This window comes from Perissodus microlepis, chromosome 23 (genome assembly GCF_051167445.1).
Source record: "Perissodus microlepis isolate ML-2025 ecotype Zambia chromosome 23, ASM5116744v1, whole genome shotgun sequence".
NCBI lineage: Eukaryota > Metazoa > Chordata > Actinopteri > Cichliformes > Cichlidae > Perissodus > Perissodus microlepis.
The window spans coordinates 22,558,399-22,578,736 of record NC_140482.1 but is presented as its reverse complement, the minus strand read 5'-3'; the positions used below and the strand labels follow the sequence as shown (position 1 = coordinate 22,578,736).

General features: G+C 38.7%; 1 protein-coding gene across 1 annotated transcript; it reads left to right on the top strand.

The window, feature by feature from the left end:
• The first annotated feature begins 893 nt into the window (after positions 1–893).
• Positions 894–19,775, top strand: igfbp2a (insulin-like growth factor binding protein 2a). The gene is made up of 4 exons (XM_084922581.1): positions 894–1,355; positions 16,289–16,470; positions 18,505–18,645; positions 19,033–19,775. Exons 1-4 carry the CDS (start codon positions 956–958, stop codon positions 19,183–19,185), a joined length of 876 nt encoding a protein of 291 aa, XP_084778707.1. The 5' UTR covers positions 894–955; the 3' UTR covers positions 19,186–19,775.
• The last annotated feature ends 563 nt before the right edge of the window (positions 19,776–20,338 follow it).

Here is a 20,338-nt window from a genome sequence, read left to right as displayed (position 1 = left end):
TGAGCCAGGGATGCCGATCTTGAATGGGGCTAAATAGCATGAAATCAGTGGGTACCCACAAAACAAAATAATCTGCATTTATATCTGCGGAGTAAGGTTACACATGCCGTTTCTATTTCTGGGCCCTTGGATAAACACCTATTAGTCTGGTGCACTGGACGGGGTTAATATGGCGCTTGTTTAGCGGGCGAGCGCGACACCTCAAGGCTTGGCCTCGCCAATCAATAGGAAACACTGCTGTGTAACACACACAGTAGCATCACTGTACACAGGTATATAGGCTGGTAGCAGCTGGCAAATTTTAATTGAGTGTCAATTGACATGTCAGCCACTGTGGGGAGGTCTTTCCATGTAAGGAAGACTCTGCACATAGTCCTTTTGTTTGTTTGTTTGTTTATACATTCTTGGGAGTTGAGGGGAGAAGGTGCTGATTGAAACAAACAGGCTAATGTAAAGTGGTCTTTGAATATGCAAGCTGTCTTTTTTTCTCTCTTTTTTGAGCTCAACTTCAAGCCTCACATCGCTTTTGGTAAAAAACAAACAAACCTGTTTTTCATTTGGGAATAGTTTGCCAGTAATCGCCTATAGGAGGTTAATTTTGCTTTGATACGGCCATAAAAAAGGTCTGATGTAACTGGTTCAGCTGGGGAGCAGCAGTGCAGGTCATTTAAAGATAATGATGATGATTTTATCTTTCCAATAAAACACGCCATCGAGAAATATAATGAGAAAGTGTCACAACTGCTCTTCCCCGTGAAGGAAATCCCACAATCTTCCTATTTTCCCCCTAATGAACACAAGTTTTCTTTGGCCCCGAGAGCAAACCTGGGAATGTGTAGGACCCAGCAGACCTCCCAGCCCCCCGGCTTCACCTGTTCGCGTGCACATTTCTGCTCCTTCTCTCCCCCCCACCCACCCCCACACACACACACTTGTGATTGCCTTCCACTGCCCCATGATAATTCCCCCAAACCTCATGCCTGTAACGATGCTGTTGTACGCGGGCTGCAGCTTGCTGATCCTCTCCGTGTCTCTGGCCGGTGCCTCTCTGTCCGAGATGGTGTTCCGCTGCCCGGGCTGTACCGCGGAGCGCCAGGCGCTGTGCCCAAAGCTCACCGAGACATGCGCGGAGATAGTGCGCGAACCGGGCTGCGGGTGCTGCCCCGTGTGCGCCCGGCAAGAGGGCGAGCTGTGCGGCGTGTACACCCCGAGGTGCTCCACCGGTCTGCGATGCTACCCGACGCCCGACTCGGAGCTTCCCCTGGAGCAACTGGTGCAGGGCCAGGGGCAATGTCGGCGCAAAGTGGACATCGAGGCAAGCGCCCACAGCCAGGAGCAGCGGGAGCAAACCAGCGGTCAGTCAGTTTACCGGAAACCTGCTTTTCTTCTATCAATTTTTAATGACACTGTCTAGACTGCAGGCTGAGAAACAGTGCAGAAATATTGCATTGTCATGAAGGCTAAGCCCTAATCTGGCTGAAAAGGGGACTCAGCAGGGAAGTTGTCCATATTCCTCTTCACTGCATATTTATGATACTAAACCATGTTTCTCCTCTTTTAAACACCTTTAAATAAACTGCGAGTTTGTATTTCACGCAGATTTCAGCATCTCATAGTTGCTAGATTGCTACATTCATACATGGCCTTTGCATTGCCACGCATTTGAGGGGTGTCATTTTATAATTTGTGCTACAGCAAATGACTAGTTTTTAAAGCATTTTGCAAGGCAGGGGATGTAATGTGCATTGGGTCATTCTAGTGTGCACGCAGAGAAATAAACACAAGAGATAAAGGAACAGCCACTCTGCACAGCTCATCTCAGCTGTGCACCACACAGCTGGCCCTCCTGAAAAAGCTGCCTTTAAAACACTGCAGCAGAGTTAGTCACCTGCAAAAGCCCCAGAAGTTGTACTCAGTGGGATGGACACAGAAAACAGTGTAGTATTGATGTTGACATTTCCCCCAGGGGAGTGGAGAGAAAGAAATATATAAGTAGAGAGGGAGAACGCTGAAGGAATGCTGCATTGATTGGAAAAGTGTACTTTAGGCTTTGACTAGACCTAACTATAGACTGGCTTTGACACTGACTCCATTAACTGTAGGCCGTCTACCTGGATGTATACGCTGGAGGATCACAATGAAGCCTGGAGCCAGCGAGGCTTATGTGGTTTGTGTTTGAACAAGGGCAGGTCACAGTGAGGAAGAAAAGCAAACAGCTTCATTAACTGGCTGAATTTCAGGCCGCAAAACACAGTCAATGAATGTAGAGTGGAGCCAACCGGGGTGTGATTTTTACTCATTTCCAAAATCCATGCTTTGTCAGAGTTTACCTTCAGACTGACACATGTTTACTTTGGGCACTGGAGTCCTGGAACATAGAGAAACTACCAAAAACAGGACTCGTGTGTAACCCCCACTCCCTGAGCACAAAAGGTCAAAAAAAGCTTTGTGATGTATTTTATGATTTAATCATCAGCATCAATAATTGCTTGGTTATACTCACGTGAATAGTGCATGTAAAGTAATGAACTGAGAGTTACACAAGAGCAAAACCAGAGAGCAGACTACATGGGCACATCGTGCAAAGGCTTGTTAGACATCACTATTTCTTTGCGTTCTCTGAGGTTTTCGGCGCCTGGTTCCACGGGTTGAAGGTTTCAAGATTTAGTTCGATGTGTCCAAAAAAACTGGTAAAAGCTTAGAAATAAGCTCTAAAAGCTGAACCTGGAGATGTTGTGGATAAAAGCTTTGCTGCTAATGCTGCTGCAGATGGAAGAGTGAAGTCTGAAACTCATGCAGCATTACAGTGAGTGGTCTAAGTGACATGCAGAGCTTTCTTGGGGTCAGAAGATAAAAGAAAGTTAGATTTTTTTAATTTTTTTTTTTTTTTTTACCAAAGTGAAGCTGGAAACACTTTCCTGAGGCTAATTTCAAAGGTCACAAAAGAATAAATTGCTGCTCATCCCATCATTTTTTTTAAAGATACTACACTAATAGGTGCTAGGTTGATTTGTCGTGGAGTCTGAGCTTTTGCGATACATAAGTCATCTGCAAAAAGCAAAAACACAAAGCAGCTCACAGAGGTCTCTGGATGATGAAGAGCAGCCTTTAAATGTTCTGGTTAATACCCATTGCATTCACTTTATTCCAGGAATTAATCTGGGGAAAAAAAGATTAATATAATAATTAAGTAGTTTTATTTATTTGATCCCTGAGGAGGTGATTCTTGAGCTGATTTGGCATCTGGGCAAGGAATCAAATGACGAAATGGTACAGCTGCTTTATTTGGATGTTTATATAAATACACATCATCCTGACATCATCTTCTTCTTTGTCCATTTAGCATGTCAGCTTTTAAAAAGGAACAAAGACAAGGAACAGCAAGCTGTGTCTACTTAGAGGTGGCATTTTTACAGTTTTTTTTCTTCAAAAGAATTTATCTGATCATAGGTATACAAGAGTGCACCGAGAGCAGCTGCAGTCCCTATAATCTCTCTAATCAACACTACAAGTGACCTGCAGCAAAGAGGCCAAAGGTCAGAGCACCTATTTCTTTGATCCAAGAATAATCATGTAGGGAAAAAAGGAAAGAAAAGAAAAGAAGAAAAAAAGTAATGCACAGCTTTTTGTTAGAATAGGAAGATATAGGAGATTGGGTGATATTAAATTATTGTTTGCAATCAAAACCAAAAGCCTGATTAGGCTTATGACAAGAGACGAATGAAAAATATCAGTGAAAATACTCAAAACAAGATAGCAAATAGGAAAGGAACACATTACTGTGAGATAAAGACTGCAGTGATGCTTTCGGCATATGTGTCTGTGGTTGAGGTTACAGTGCTTTGTTCTGACCAAAGCACCTAATTAATAGCATAACTTGGTAACAGATATTGCTTCGTCACTGAAAATTCCTTTCAGTGTCATGTTAGATTCGTATTAAAACTCTTTGTACAAATAATGAAGGTTTTTGACTGAGAGTGAAAGAAAACTGACTCATTTATAATTAGGTGTGTAAAGAATACGTTTGTCTACAGCCTGATCGAGATAGGATTTTTAAGATTAAGCTCATGCATGTTGGTCAGATCTACTGCACAAACGACACAATTCAGCTCTGTTCTCGGGATTATTGAGTTCCTGGTTTAAATGATAGTTGTCTGCATCAGTGTATTATTATAACCATCTCATGATAAGTAAAGTATAATACACTGAAAGTGTATGTGCTAATTGTACATTCAAAGACATATAGCTTTTGCTTTAACACCCCCCCCCCAAAAAAAAAAAAAAGAAATTGTCTAGCATATGCTAGTAAAAAGGCTCCCCTTTATGAGATGAAATACACAAAGGAAATACAAATTTTCAAGTTCTTGAGTTGCGTTAGTCAGACCACTTGAAGTCAAAATCTGATTTAAAATCTGCTATATGTATGCTATATATATATGACAGTGTGGATATGCTTTTAGACAATATTTAGCTCTCAGACTTTATACTGAAACCATTCAGATCAACATGTTGGTGCATCTTTCCCACTCTGGTTTTCATATAAGAAATTTATACACTGTAATGACATTTCTTTGAAGCCTACTTTGATAAACCTAATATCCAACTGTTTTTGTGGAGTCTTGAATATCCTGGATTGGATTCAACAGGATCAAAATGTGAGGATAGAGAGCCTGAGATGATTGCTGGCACTTGACACAGACCGTGAAGATTAACAGATCTGAAATGTCAAAGTGGTCACTGTAATGTGGTGAAAAGGGAGAAAGAAATGGGATACTCACTTGCAAAATAATGTTCCATAAATGAACCCGTGACCTGGTTAGAAAATTGGATTCTAAGAATATAATGATATAAAATATCAGAGCGTAAGTTTTTTAGTTCGATGGCAACAAAATGGCAACAAAGTTATCCTATTTACTTGATTTTGAGCTGAAATGTCTTCCTATTTAAAATTAACACCCACATTTTTCCCACTACCCTGTGTTTATGCACAGTATCACTTGATATTCCATTCCCACAGAAACCTGGATCCAAATAAAGGTTCCTTTAAACAGATTGGATGGGCGTTTAATTGTTTTGACTGGAATCATACATATACAACCTCGAAAGAGAACATGTTGATAAAAAAAAAGCTCCAAATAGAGCCAGTTCCTGCACACAAGATTTCAAAAGAGTGAAGCAAATGCTGTTGTCCCCTTAACAACACCTCACTAAACGTACTGTTAATCAACCAACCACTCAAAACAACCGTCTTCCAGTGTTACTTTTGCTGTTATGGAGATGGGAAATGAGGTGGAAAGAACGGGGGGGACTCCTGTGACATCTGGTTGCTGAAATAACACTGTTAGCTGACAGGGGGCATTCCTGTGTACCTGCAGGGGCATTCAGACGGAGCCTGCAGGACTGAAATAGCTCCGAGATAATCTCGCCCAAAATCGGTATTTATGCCATCTCCCCCTGAGGCATCAACTTCACGCATATCCGTGCCAAGAATCTCCTCTTGCCTATTGAGAACCAGAATAACTTCCCAGCCTCCAGATTGGTCAAGGGTGATTTAAGACAATACAAACACTGTCTGAAATGCAACTGAAACTGGGAGTGTAAATGGGGGCAGTTTCTGAGCTTGTTTTAATAAAGGACAAATTCTTAAAAAGTATCAGAAAGACCTACAGTTGTCGTAAGAAGATCATCAGCTCAAAGGCACAAGTTTGGCCTTTTAATGCTTTCTTTGATCTGTTCTTTTTCCAGAGTGTAAGTTTTTATTTGACCACTCTTCCTGGTAGAATTGATTGAGTTCATTTAAATTGGCATCCAACCTTTAAGCATAGTCTACAAACTTTCAATAGGGTTGAGGTTGGGGCTTTGTGAAGGCTATTCCAGAAGCTTAATGTTAGCCTGCTTTCCATTCCAAAGCCAGTTTTGATGTGTGCTTGGGATTATTGTCCTGTTGGAGCACCCAGATGTGTCCAAGTTTCAACCATATGGCTCATGATTTGAGGTGAAGTTGAAGGATTTGAAGGTAGTTCTTCTTCACTCAATTATATCCAATGTACCAGTACCAGTGGTAGCAAAACAGCTCCAAGAACATGATACTACCACAGCCATTCTTGACAGTTGGTATAGTCTTCTTTGGTTTGAAAGTCTTACTTTGACGGCTCCAAAAACACTTCTTACCACCAGTGTTGGTCAAGTTACTTGAAAAAAGTAATCAGTAACTAATTACTGATTACTTCCCCAAAAAAGTAATCCCGTTACTTTACTGATTACTTATTTTCAAAAGTAATTAATTACTTAGTTACTTAGTTACTTTTTAAAAACACGATTTACAACCTGAATAGGTGATAAAGCGATAGATCTGTCAACCCAATTCTACTTTTTCTGCATAATCCATCATACAAAATGTAATCAAATGGAAAAGTCTCTTTTTTTAAACTTGTTTTATCCGTTTTAATCTTTCAACTTTATGCATCAAGCAAAAATTTAATTATATGCACCATTCTCTGACTTGAAGAAATTAGTTTAACATTTAAACCTATTTTCTGCACATTCCAGCACATAAAATAAAATATTTTTTGTGTTTACACTCAGTCTTTCAAATAGATGCAAGTAAAACACAGCAGAAAGTAAATAAAAGCAAAGACTAGCGGTCCTGTTGCTCTATTTTCACCTGTAAAGCAGGAGTGGGGTAGGCGGAGGTTTACCCTGGTGCAGGTGTGGCGCAGCGGTCAGTGGAAGAATCCGCGAGTTTCTCTGTGAATTTCCCATTACGTCGTAGCTACTCGGTGCTTGTTTAGGAGTTTTTTCGGTGTAAAAAGAAGTTTTCTTCCCACGCACAACTGACGCTAATGTTTTTGTCACTTTTTATGGAATCAAACTCAAAGTAAGGTCAGTACTTCCACGCTTTAAACGCTGCACGCTCATACTCTCTCCCGCACTCGATATATTATCCATTGTTGATCTGCACACAGCTGTTGTCATGAACGTCGCACTCGCTTACGTCACTGTCATGAGACATTCTCGCAAAAAAAATCACGGTTTTAGTAACGCAGTAACGCAGCGTTCCTACGGGAAAGTAACGGTAATCTAATTACCGTTTTTGCAATAGTAATCCCTTACTTTACTCGTTACTTGAAAAAGTAATCAGATTACAGTAACGCGTTACAAGTAACGCGTTACTGCCCATCTCTGCTTACCACTGTGGCCAGATAGCTCAATCTTTGTCTCATCTGACCATAAAACTTTCCCCAGAAGACATTTGACCTGTCAATATGGGGAACTGCAAATTTCAGCCAAATTGGAAGGTGCCAATTTTTAAGCAGGGGCTTTTTTCTTGTTCAGCACCCTCTAACTGTCAACACTGATGCAGTTTCCAGGTCATGGTAGACCTGACCCTACACATCCAAACCAATTTCCTCTCATCTAAGGGTCTTCTTTCAGACCATTACAAAGCGGTGACACGTTCAAATAAGTTGTAGTTAGGTACAATTGTTTGAATGGGTGATCTTGGAATCTGTAATTGTTAATCTTCTATAATCTCTTCTGGAGCTCCAAAGCTTAGAATTCAACCCTATTGAAAATTTGTGGACTACATTTAAAAATCAGGTCCATTCCAGGAAACCAACGAAATTAATGAACACCGATAGTTTTGCCAAGAAGAGTGGTCAAATATCCACCCAGAATTATGGCAGAAGCTTGTTGATGAGCACCAAAATATGTGCAACCTGTTTTTTTTATTAAAAAAATGGTACAGTGATAGATAATTAGAAGTTTGTGAACTGAAACTTTTGATTAACATCTAACTCTGCAGTGTAGTGGTTAACACATGCATTATACATGGAAGGTTGATGGCTAGTGTACTCCCAAGCACAAATAAGTGGGAGGATTCTTGGAAAAAGGGAAAAAGGGAGCAGCTGAAAGTACCAACCCTAGTAACTTGTAGTTAGCAAACAGTGAAAACTAAATATTGTTTAAAAACAAATTAATGATTAACTCATGTTTCTAAATAATAGATAAACAATAGCTAATTCTGATAAAACTGTGTAGAGAATCGGGGAAGATTCTTTGATTTACAAGCCTAATCTATTATAGTCTAGTGGCAGTAGTTAATAGTACAAGTCTAATTATATTTTTGTTATAATCGAAGTCATGTCCTAGCCAAAGAAAAAACTGTTTTTGTTGTCATTGTTTAAAGAAATCTATTTAATGGTGCCTTATTTAGTTTTTTTCTAAACAGATAAAAGTCAAGTTTACAATCATTGTTACTGACCAAAACACGCAGAGTGTATTTCAGGGCTTGCAAACATCATGACTCTATCTAAATGTTTGTCAAAAAGTACAAAATGTGGATTCTTTTAGATTTTTTTGTACCATCCCACAGCCTTTTTTTATTCCTTTGCTTGTTTCAGCACTTTTCCACTTGCTATAGTCCATAAACATTATAGTTAAAAAATGCTAAAAAGTTATTATAATGTAATTGTTTATTGTGACTTTAGTTGAAAGATTAATAGGATAAGAATGACATTTGTTGAAAATCTGTGTGGTCATCACCACGAAAACCATGATCAGTTCCTAAAAAGTAGACCTTTGAGGTACAAGGTTTGTAGCAGAGTATTATTGCCAGCGTGATGCACTCTAAGCGTTGTTGTGTTACAGCTTGCCTCTGTTTAGGCCGTGTAAAATCTGCCCAAAGTTCACCCAGGGCTGCCGGTAGTGATGCCTAGTCTTGGATACCACAGAGCATACATACATGCTGGAGCCTGTGCAACAGCCTGCTTTCAGATGGCTGTTGCAGGCCAAAAAGCCTGCAAGGTAAACATATCTAAACTCTGCTGAGTTTGTGTTTCCAGAAAACAGCTCCACTAGGTCTTGTAATGGATTATAGTCTGTAATAAATCTACTCATTGACATATGACCTATTTATTTCACACCTTAGAGCGATGTTTAAGAAGTTAACAGAGAAAAGCTGTGCCTTTTAAAGCCTCTAAAATTTAAAGAGATCAATTTTGGGTAACTGTTGTTTCCACTTACTGAGAGTCAGAGAGATGCTTCATTTGTTCTTAATTTTTTCCCCTTTTACCTTTGTATGCAAACACACAAAATATGCACACTTCTAATTGAGTAAGTGGTAGCCAAAAGTATATCTGTGTATGAAGCTTGACCTAGTTAGTGGATGTCTCTGGAGTTACACTTAAGCAAAGATTTAAACAGACAGAAATAATTGTCAGAGAGGATTGTTTGAGTTAATTACAGTGATTTCCAGTCTTGGAACCTTTCAAAACTTACTTGATTTAAAGTTCAAGGTGGGCATTTCTAGTACAACTTTCAGAAAGGTTGCTTGTATTGAGTCAGTCCTTGGAAGTCTCAATTTTGACCACAGGCACTGTCCTGACATGCCTTGATGGGGAGTCATTTGTTGGAAATTACTTTAACCACTGCTCATGCCATTGTGATTGTTATTTGGCCACATGGTCACATTCTGTGCTTAATACCAACCCTACTTGCCAGATTTGGATCCCTCAGACTTTTCTGAAATTGAAATCAACAAGGCGTGCGATTTTGAAAATTGAAGGAGCCTTCAAGAACCTAGAGTTGCAAAAGCAGAAGTGCAAGATCTGCCAAATTTAAATCAAATATTGTTTTTGACCTCTCGTATCTTCATACACAGATATACATTTTTTCTAAAGCTGGGCTTAGGTTAGGCTAGCAGTTAATCAGTTAGAAGTTCAATATAGATGTCTGCAGCTCCCTAACATTATTATAAGTTTAGAGCCCCATTTTTAATGGACAGTAGCTGTACCTCCAGTAGTCCAAAAGTCTCGAGCCACCCCTCATTTCCTTATATTTTGTAAGGAGCCAGACTTTGTTGTTATTTTTTCTTGAGCAATATTTCTCCAGGCTTTCTGGAAGTCTTTCAAAGCCACTTAACACTGACATATGAATCATTCAAGCATGAGAAAAAACATCTAATTCAAGAAATGGTTAGTGTTGTGTCGATATGTAGCAGACAACTTAGCAAAGAACCTATTTTAAATTGTATCTTTAGGCATTTTGTTACTGGTGGCCTGTTGGAAAAACCCTGAATTTGTTCCAATTTCTTTAATCAACAAAATATGCCAAAGATAGAGCAGTTTGACTGACAAAAAAATAGCATTTTTGCACTAACATGGTGCTCCCTAAAAAGCTGTTAGCTGAACATTTGGTTTTTCTCAGCATGGTGTGCAATGTGTTATTAAAAAAAATGAGGAAACTGGACAACTGGCGGACAAACGAAGAAGTGTCAGTCGTGAAAAAATAGCTACAGCAGATGAACAATACCTAAAATTCATGTTTTAAGAAATAGAAAAAAATCCTGAAAGGCCCTGAAAGATACATCTGGCCAATATACTTTTCATTAAAGCTTATTAGAAATGTTCTCAGTGGAAGGCTGGCTGTCAAGAAGCCATTCATAAGGAAGGGAAACAGGGAGAAAAAGCTGACGTCTGAAAATTACACAAGAACTCAACTGAAAATCAGTGGCAACAGGTCAGATGGAGGTATGAGGCATTTGAATGTCCTTCAAGAAGCCTGGAGAACTATTCCTGAAGACTACTTAAAGAAAGGACAAGAAAGCTGCCTGAGAGAGTTTGGACTGTGTTTGAAGAATAAAGGTGGTCTATTTACCTCCAAGCTGGAAAGAGTGGAACAAACTCTGTTCGTGGTTTATATACTGCATTTCCATGTATGTTTGCATATTTTATTGAATTGTTGCGCCTATTTCCAAATTTTCCCAGCAAAACGTAAACAAATGAAGGGTGCCACAAGACTTTTGCACAGTACTCAGTTATAATATGTATACAATGGAGCAAGAATGCTTGGTGCTTGGAGATTTCCTTTCTGAACCTTTCCATTCTCTATGGCTTGGCCAAGTCTGTCATTTGCTCAGTTGACCAAAATCTGGACAATCAGACATGACACTTCTGGCCTACGTGCCACCTGGGAATTCAACATGGATCAGATATAGAAAGGAAGCCTCTCAGGCTATTGTGTAGGGATTAATTCAAGCAGTAGACTGGACAGTAGGCCTGCTGCTCTGTTGATGCTGCTGATCTCCAGCCCACTGCTATGGAGTGGCTTGTACTGCAGAGGCCTAATGCCCCCTAAAAGTGGGGTCCTGACCCTTTGTATTTGTGTGTGCGTATGTGCGTTGAAGAGGAAGCGCACTGCTATAGATTGTGTATTCATGTGTGTGTCTGTGCGTGCCCAGACTTTTAGTGAACATCTCATCTGAACATCTGACTTTTGCCCCTTTTAGGAAAGAAATGCTTTCCTCAAAGAAAATCCAGAGAGAGCACAGTGCAGCATCGTAGGGGGAACTCAAGTCCAACAACACTAGATCTATCTGATGGCAACAGGCGCCAGCACCTTGTTATTGTTTCGTTTGAAATTTCCTTTCTCCTGCTCTTTCTTAGGCCTTTTGTAATCATATTCTATAACCGGATGTCAAATTTACCTCTTGCAGGGTACAGGGAATGCCTCCTTAGTCCACCATCGCCGCTTTCATTTAAATACATTTCCACAAGTCTGCATTGTAAAGCTTGGTCTGCATAGCTGCGAACTATCCACTTGATTGGCCAACTATTTGACCTTCTTTACTGTCTCTGCTTATTTCCCTTCTTTCGTTCAGGTGTCAAGTGAAGCCCTGCATAAGCGAAATACACGATTTCCACCAAAAGTTCAGCAAAAAGACACAGTGTCCTGGCTCATAAAGTCACCTTGTGAAATATTACTTGTAGCAGCAAGAATGCGCATCATGTAACATCTTTTCATCGAAAATCTGCTGGTTTGGAAAGACGCTCCTCTTCCACTCCCTGCCAACCCTCAACTCCAAAGTATGCTCTGTTGTCAGAGACAACAAGTTGGGCTGGACCTGATGGCCTCTTTCTTTGTTTGCTCCAACTGTCTGGAGAGCTTTTTTGTGCTTTTAGGTTAATGTTTAACAAGACTCCTAGCAGAGGAGAGACGGGTGAAGTAAATGAAAGCTGCCTGGAGGAATTTCTACAGGGACTTGAAGAGGCAGTTGTCCCTAAATTTAAATTTAAGGTTCCTGTTTTAACGTCAGTGTCACTGAGGGCATTGTTTGCTCCTCTGGTATTGTGTATTTCTGCTTTAAAAGGATTAAAATCGACACACAGGATTAATCCTACCGAATTTGGTGATTTTTCTTTTGATCCTTTTTTTTTTTATATGATTCGCCCACACAGCTTTTCTCATGTTTATTTGTGTTCATTTGGGCACAATGGAAGAATTCTCACCTGCCACACAGGGGGCCTGGGTTTAATTCCTCGCCAATGTAGAGTTTTTATGGATTGGAACATAACTACTGGGTTCCTTTCTTAAGATGGCCTTCAAAGAAACTTTGGCCAAGTTGCCCTTGATTAGTGTGTACTTAAAATGTTAGACAAGGTGCTAACGTGATAGGTAAAAGAGGACTTCTATGGAAGTGTGTGCAATACGCTGAGGCTTGTAGTAAGAAAGTGCTTTGAGTTCACAGTTAGAGTAGAAGAGTGTTATATAAGTACCAGTCCATATACATTTTAAATGGGATCTGATCTATTTTTAGCTTACCATTTATTAGCTAGGGTTAGTAATTTTAGGTGCTACTCCATTTATTCTACTTTATTTAATGACCCACTTTCTCATTTACTTGGATATTTAAATGTTCATCAGTAAACACTATTAGCTAAGCACTTAACTACTAGTCATATATTTGGACTGGTACTTACATAGAACTTTTCAACTCTATTTGTGCACTGAAAGTGCTCTCTTACTACAAGCCCATTCATACGAGCACTTTTAGGTTAACTTTCACTTCAATGGACAAAACTCAGGTTTTAGTACCTTGCCCACGGATACTTCAACATGCGGACTAGAGGAGCTGGGCATTAAACCACCAACTTTTCAGTTGCCAGCTGATTTGCTCTGCCTCCTGAGCAACAGTCACCCCAAATTAAAAACAAAAGGAAAAAACATTGTTGAACTTTGGCTTGATTCTTCTCAGGAATTAAGCCACTCATTTTCTTTGGGAGGGAAAAGCCAACAGCAGTTCTTCCTCCTGTAGATGATCACATTTTTATTCAAGTAGCATGCTTGGTGATTTCATTTAGAAAGAAAACTGAAAATCTGTATTTTGGAGTTCACTTTAAAGACACCACAATTAAATCAATGTAGTGGCATAAAATAGACTTGTATGTATTATATGTTTGGGCTGCCAACACAAATCAAGGCTTTAAAAAACATATGTATTTACTGATTAGCTCCACTGTTAAACTCACCTGCTTAATATTGTGTAGGTCTCTTGTGCACAACCAAAAAAAAAGCTTGATGTGTATGGACGCAGGGGTAAGTGGTTTTACTAGGATCTTCTAATTTCAGTCAAAATCACCATGATAAATCCTTGGCAAAGTAGAAGTAATACAAGTAGCACCAGTACAACTAGTAGCAATAGTAGTAGAATATCAAGGGTGTCAAATCCATTTAAATCACTGGCCATGTACAGCCCACTTGAATCCTAAGTGGGCTGGAGCAGTAAAGCTTAAAAAATGTTTCCCTTACTTTACGTAAGGGAAATCCCTGAGATGTCTAAACCTCTGAACGCTTCGTGAATCACATTTGATACATGAGTTTTTGTGAGTTTTCGAGACTTCTCAAACATCAATGTGATTTTTTTCACAGAAAAACCTAAAAAGAAAATTGCACAATAAAATGTTTTTAAGCAATAAAAGTAAAAAAAAAAAAATTAAAAAAAATGAATGTGGGAGATGTGACACAAACAAAAACTCAGGTATTTGATTTAATATTTAATTAGTTATTTTTTTAATTTGCTAGAACACCTGATTAAAAAACATTTTAAGAAAGAATTTTCTGTCAATTATTTCACCGTTCAGCCTTTAAACGGGTTAGAAAAAAATATTGCAGTTCTGGCGATACATTTCAGTTTCTCCAAACTGAAAAAAGAAATGCTGCTGTAGTAAGTCAAAGACCCATCAGTAAGACTCTCTGGGCTTACACTGTTATGGAAATGAAAAATAAATTACTTTATTGTGTAAATTAAATGTATCTTAATGCACAGAAAATATTCCATTTTCAATAAAAAAAAAAGAAAATGATATTGTAAAGATTAAAAAAAAAGAAACGTTTCAGTCTTAAATTGAACACTAACAATAAAAAAAAGTTTTCTCTCAATGAATGTTTCATCTGTTAATCACTCTGCTGTATGACAGGCTGTAGGTTAAATCTTTGTCAGCAAGAAAACAGTTAAACTCGTGAAAATACTGTTAGAGGTCCAATTTTTATGGTGTCCTTCTTTAAAATTTCCACATTTTTCCAAAGCCATCCACTGGGCCACTTTTGGCCAATGGGCCATATGTTTGACACCCCTTCACTACATGGACAAAAGCACTGGTTTTCCTACACATCACACCTACAGGAAGCTGCTCAGCCATGGAAACCATGCCATGAAGCTGTCCGCTCACAGTTTTTGTGCTGATGTTAATGTCAGTGGAGGTTTGAAGCCATGCAGTTACTGACAGAAAAGAGTGTTGTTGATTTTTACGCACTCAGCGACCCCGCTCTGTAACTTTGCTTGGTCTGCTACTTCATGACTGAGTTGCTATGTGTCCCAAATGCTTCCTCTTTGCAGTAATACCACTAACAGCTGATCTTGGAATAACAAGGAGGGAAAAACTTTCATAGTATCACACTCGAATTCAGTGAGATCTTTAGAACGACCCATTCTGTCACAAATGTATACTGCATGGTTGATTTTATGCACCTGTGACAAGTGCGGCCCATCTCTTTTGTCCATACAGTGTAACTTTACATATTTGATTATATCCATTGTATTTTTTTTATCAGCACCATTAACATTTGCTCGTGGGACTGATTCACACTGTAAAGCCACCATGGAAACTTCATCATGACGCAAGTTCAGTAGTGGCCAACATTTCTCAGCTCATAAGCTGGTCAAGAATGTGGGGTTTCTTCTCTCTTAAGAGAAAGGAAATATTTCCAGTGACTCACTGATTGTGCTGATACATTTCACAGTGGTTTGGACACATTTTGTGGAAAAGTCAAATGCGTTAAATAAACTATCACAAGCTCAGGAGACGTGCTTGTAAAAATGCAACAAAAAGTAAAACAAACAATAAAAATAACAGCCACAAACACAGATGTGTAAAATACAGTATGTTCTGTGTTTATATCAAAATTAAGTGGAAAAAATGCATTTAAAACATTTTGATGCTTTTAAACACCAAACAGATTATGTTGAACCTTGTGCTTCATAGTTTCATGATTTATACAAGGGTAGATTTGCATGAGTCACACTTTACAGTTTTTATCATATATCGTCTGAAACAAGCTGTTTTACATCTTCAACATTGCCAACCTACCTTTAAGAGCATTTCTTTCCCTGATTGGCTCAACTGAGCCGTGTGCCTTAGATGACCATATTATGCACTGAAGAAAACAGTGAAAGATTTGGAGGAGTCTGAAGCTTTAACTCCACAATGATACATTGTGTTTATTGTCTATCTAACTATGTCTTACACACACAATGAATAACATTATTAATCTGTTTTTTGCGAATATATGTCTTTTATTTCCTATTTAGTCTATAAATTCTAAAATTAGTTACTTTACATGGATATTAGGCTGATTTATGTCACCAAGACACTGTTTGAGATGACATTGTATCTTACAACCGTTTTTAGCTTTGAAATCTTGTTTCAACACCTCCTAGTAACAATTCACAATTTAGACTTTTGTTAATACATGGGTCCTGGGTGTAACTCCACCATCTGGCTAGGAATTATTGCTGTTACTCCAAAGGACATGCTGGTATTATTTATTCCTGATGGAGCTCAGTCTCGGAGGTCAATCTCACCTCTACCCTGTAAAAAGGCTATCAGTGGTTTTCTAAGCACCTCTTTTGTTGCTCTGAAAAATGATCTGTGCAATCTGGAGTGTGTCTCCTGTCACTTCCAGCAGCTGAAAATTCCGTTTCATTACCAAGAGAATGACAGTTAATGGGAAACAGAGTGGTTGAGAGTGCAAAGACACTCTAGGTTGTCAGCAACGTGTCCCCGAACAATAGCCATAAGAACTTTCCTGGCTAAACCGCACAATATTACTGAGCCGTTAAAAAACAAACAACCAAAAAAACAAAACAAAATTCTTTATAGCTTTTTGATCTTTTTAGCATTAGAATGAAATCTTAATCTGCTGCTTTTGTGTCATTACCCATCATCCACAGAAGAGGCTGTGGAGCTGCAGCCGGAGCATGGCGCGAGCGAGATTCCCGGTATCCGAAAGCCCAATAAAGAGGCCGCCTGGCTGGGGCCCAAGGAAAGTGCCGTACGCCAACACAGACAGGAGATGAAGACCAAGATGAAAACCAATAAGGTGGAAGAGGTGAAACCTACTCGGCCCAAACAGGCAAGGCGAAGTTGCGTGTCTGTTTAATTTCTGTAGAGGTTTAACAAAGTCACACTCATGTGATTTTAGCAGCTGTATTTACACTGATGTGTTACATTTTAATAACACATGGGATCATTACAATACTCGGTTATTTTAAAGTCTGGTAAGATTTTGCTTTGAGACACTGGGATCACATGAAGCTTGCGCCACATATCAGATATAGACGCTGAGGTGAAATCGCCTGAATTATGCCCTGCAACAGAGCTTAGTGTTGATATAAGATTGTATAAACTGAGTACATCTACTGTAGTCCCTTTGAGTGTGGAGGAACAGCTGCACTCAGACTTCACAGACATGTGCTGCCCCCCTCTGGTGCTGCAGGTTCTGATCTTTTAGACGGCATTGAAGATATTTAAACGGACGAACCTTCAAACTTTAATACCCCTGACCTGCTCTGAGTGAGATTTTTGGGAAAACCTCATAATTTTTATCCATCATCTGTCCACTAAAACAATCAGGTAAAGGTTAAATTGCTTTGCTGGGAACTTTAGAACTTCTCAACAAGATTTCTTTGGGTTACCGATGAGTCATTATTCACAAGTGGCTTTCATAAACAGAAAGACCTTTAGCTGTAGCTGAACCGAGTCAAAAATGTGCCAATAGCTTTGCAAACCTGCTGTTGATGTGCATTGGAATAATTGGTTTTAATTGATTTTAAAATAAATTTTTAAAATATGAAAATTAAGAAGACACATGAATGAACAGATGTTTGATTTTCAGAGGGAGCCTTGAAGCTCCAGCACACCTAAATGCCACTATGGATGCCCATGGGTTACACTTGCTACAGCTTTGCAGTTGAATTGAATTAAATTCCTTTCTTTCCAGTACAATAAGATTCAAGGTCAACTTCTCCTTTCACACAGTAAAACTGAAAAAAAAAACAACTCCCTAACGGTAAAAAGCGATTGAATAATATTATAAAAGACAATACAAATATACGATGTAAGTATAAAAGTATGAATACAACTCAAGTCTCTTCAAGTCATTGTTTGTATTGTTTGTACATGTATTACTTGTACTGTCTCTCTAGTGTTTTCGAATCCTGGTTTTATTTATTAGTTTTATTTTATTTCTTCTTCTTCTTATTATTATTATTTGTATTATTTAACTTTATTTATAATAATTTAGTATTTTTATTTATTTATTGTATTCAAATCTTTCTATGACTGCCATCTGAAACGAGTCTAAGAAAATAAGGATTGCACTCTACAGAATAAACACCCTGTCTATATTAATATGTGCATATAACAATAAACTACTCTTACTTCTATATAAATGAAACAAGGTACAGTATTCATATAGTGCAAATTGTTTAAAATATGTCTGTAGAGCCAATTTTGCAGTAGCGAGCTGTACATTTTTGTGATTTGGCTTCACAGTTTCAGTTTTGTTTGGTTATTTTATTTGAAAATTACATTTTACTGATACACTGTCAAATCCTAACAACAGTCACCTCATCGCCATCTAAAGCACACGTACACACTGCAATAGTTTATTTTCACATCCTCGAGAGACAAAATAACAAAGTGCAGTATGACAAGAGGGACACCTCAATGTCAACCATATGTATTTAATTTGTGTAACATACTGGGATATTTATAATTTGAGCTATTTTGTTGTGTTTTGTAACTTTGCAATATATTGTATTATTTAATTTAGTTTAGCTACTTACTGTTCTTACTGTCTCAGAGCAACTGTGACCACATAATTTCCTCAGATATTAATAAAGTATTCTGATTTTGATTCTCAAGGTGCTTTTTATTGCAGGGTATAAGGTAAAGACCTTACAATAACACAAAAATGTTAGTTTCAGTTTTTCTGAATATTATTCTGTGAATAGCCAAGATTTAGGAAAATCCGAATTGTTATTACGAGAAGAGAAAAAAACGGCCCTTTGTAAACGCAGGTGACTCACATGTAGTTATAGTTAATTAAACAGCCTTGCTGTGGACGTGACAGGCTTGTTGTTCTTATGTTTGCTTTTTTCTAAAGACTCAGTGTCAGCAGGAACTCGACCAGGTCCTCGAGCGGATATCCAAGATGCCCTTCAGAGATAACAGAGGTCCTCTGGAAGACCTGTATGCCCTGCATATCCCCAACTGCGACAAGAGGGGGCAGTATAACTTAAAACAGGTGACTCTGGGCTTTTTGGGAAAGAGGGCGGTAAGCCCGGAGGTTATACCCAACTGATAATATGCAGGTATGGAGAGGGGAGGTGGTCATCGCAACCACCATCTCTAACAAAATAATCGGTTGCACTGACATATCAAACCCTACAGTCATTTTCTCATCATAATACTGATAATAATAATAGTAATAATAATAACAGTATTAATAATTATTATAATGATAATAACAATTCAACTAATTGAACACGAATTACTAAAAAGGGGGGATTGCACATTGTGAACTGATAAGCTTCTTTTTGTGCATGCACTTTATAAAACATGTATAGTAAGACTGCTAGCTTAGCATGAAACGTGCAGGTAACAAAACTACAACATAAATTCTGTTTTTCAGTGCAAGATGTCTCTCCATGGTCAGAGGGGGGAGTGCTGGTGTGTCGACCCACACACTGGCCGACCCATCCCATCAGCTCCGACCGTGAGGGGTGACCCCAACTGCAGCCAGTACCTCACAGAGCTGGAGCTCCCTGACATGGCCCAGATCTAAAGTGGCATCAAACATCCCAAAACATAAAAGGAAAAAGAAAAACTGTAAAGAGGTTGGGAACAAAGAACATCAGAGTAAGCTATGTATTATCTGTCTGTGCGTATGTGTCTTTAGTTCGTACAATGACACTGACATTTGAAGTCTTAACCACCAAAAAGGATTAAATGATAGAATCCAGCTTGCTGCGTAAGATGTAGCTGCAGATTACTTTTAGAGGGGAGTGAGTGGAGATAAGACTCCCTTTTCCCACTTAGATATTCAGTAGGCGTCATCTGGAGCGTCGGTGACTATGCTTTAGTGATTTTGACTTTGTTCGGATTGCTTTGTTATCAGTGTTTTGTACTGTATGCATTGAAAAATGAAAAGCCTTCAACATATGTGATGTTTCGAGGTGTGTTTTAATGCTCTAGCTTATAGACTACTGTTGGTTTAATACTATACACTAGCCTTTGAGTACACCTGGCTATTAATACAAAGTATTAAAGATGAAATGTAGTACCCGTTGGAAGTAGCGTGCATTAAATGTTCAGCCGAAGGACATGACCGTAAGTGATAAACAGATAATGCCATTAAAACTACGATACAATCAATCTGTGCATGTCATCATTCATGTGATGTGAATGACTTGAAAGCTTTTCAGAATGAATGAGTGAACTTGACAATGTTCAAACCTTGGAGATTTAGACTGTCTTTGCAAAAGTCTCAAGCCATCCCTCATTTCTTTATGTTTTTCTTCATAGAAGCCAGATTTTTCTAGCTTCTAAAGTTTTAACCCACTTAACAATGACCTATGAATCATTAAAGCACATAGCAAACAATTTAGCAAGGAAGCAGTTTGAAGTTTTAGGTATTTTGTTAATAGCAGGCTTTTCCAAAAACTAGCTATTAGTGCTATTAGCTAAAAACTTGGCCTACCTGGGCATAGCGTCAAGTGTAGCAACAGCTCTTATGGAGTGATGAATCCAAGTATGATATTTTTGGTACAAATCATCATCTGTATGTATGATAGACGGTTAAGAGAGAGGTACAACAGTGAGTGTCTAAGAGGGTGGAGGCTCTGTCATCGTTTGTGGCTGCTTTTCAGCCATTAGTGCTGGAGATCACAGAAAAGTAAAATCAGACTTTGATCCACCATGAAGTACTATCTGGAACT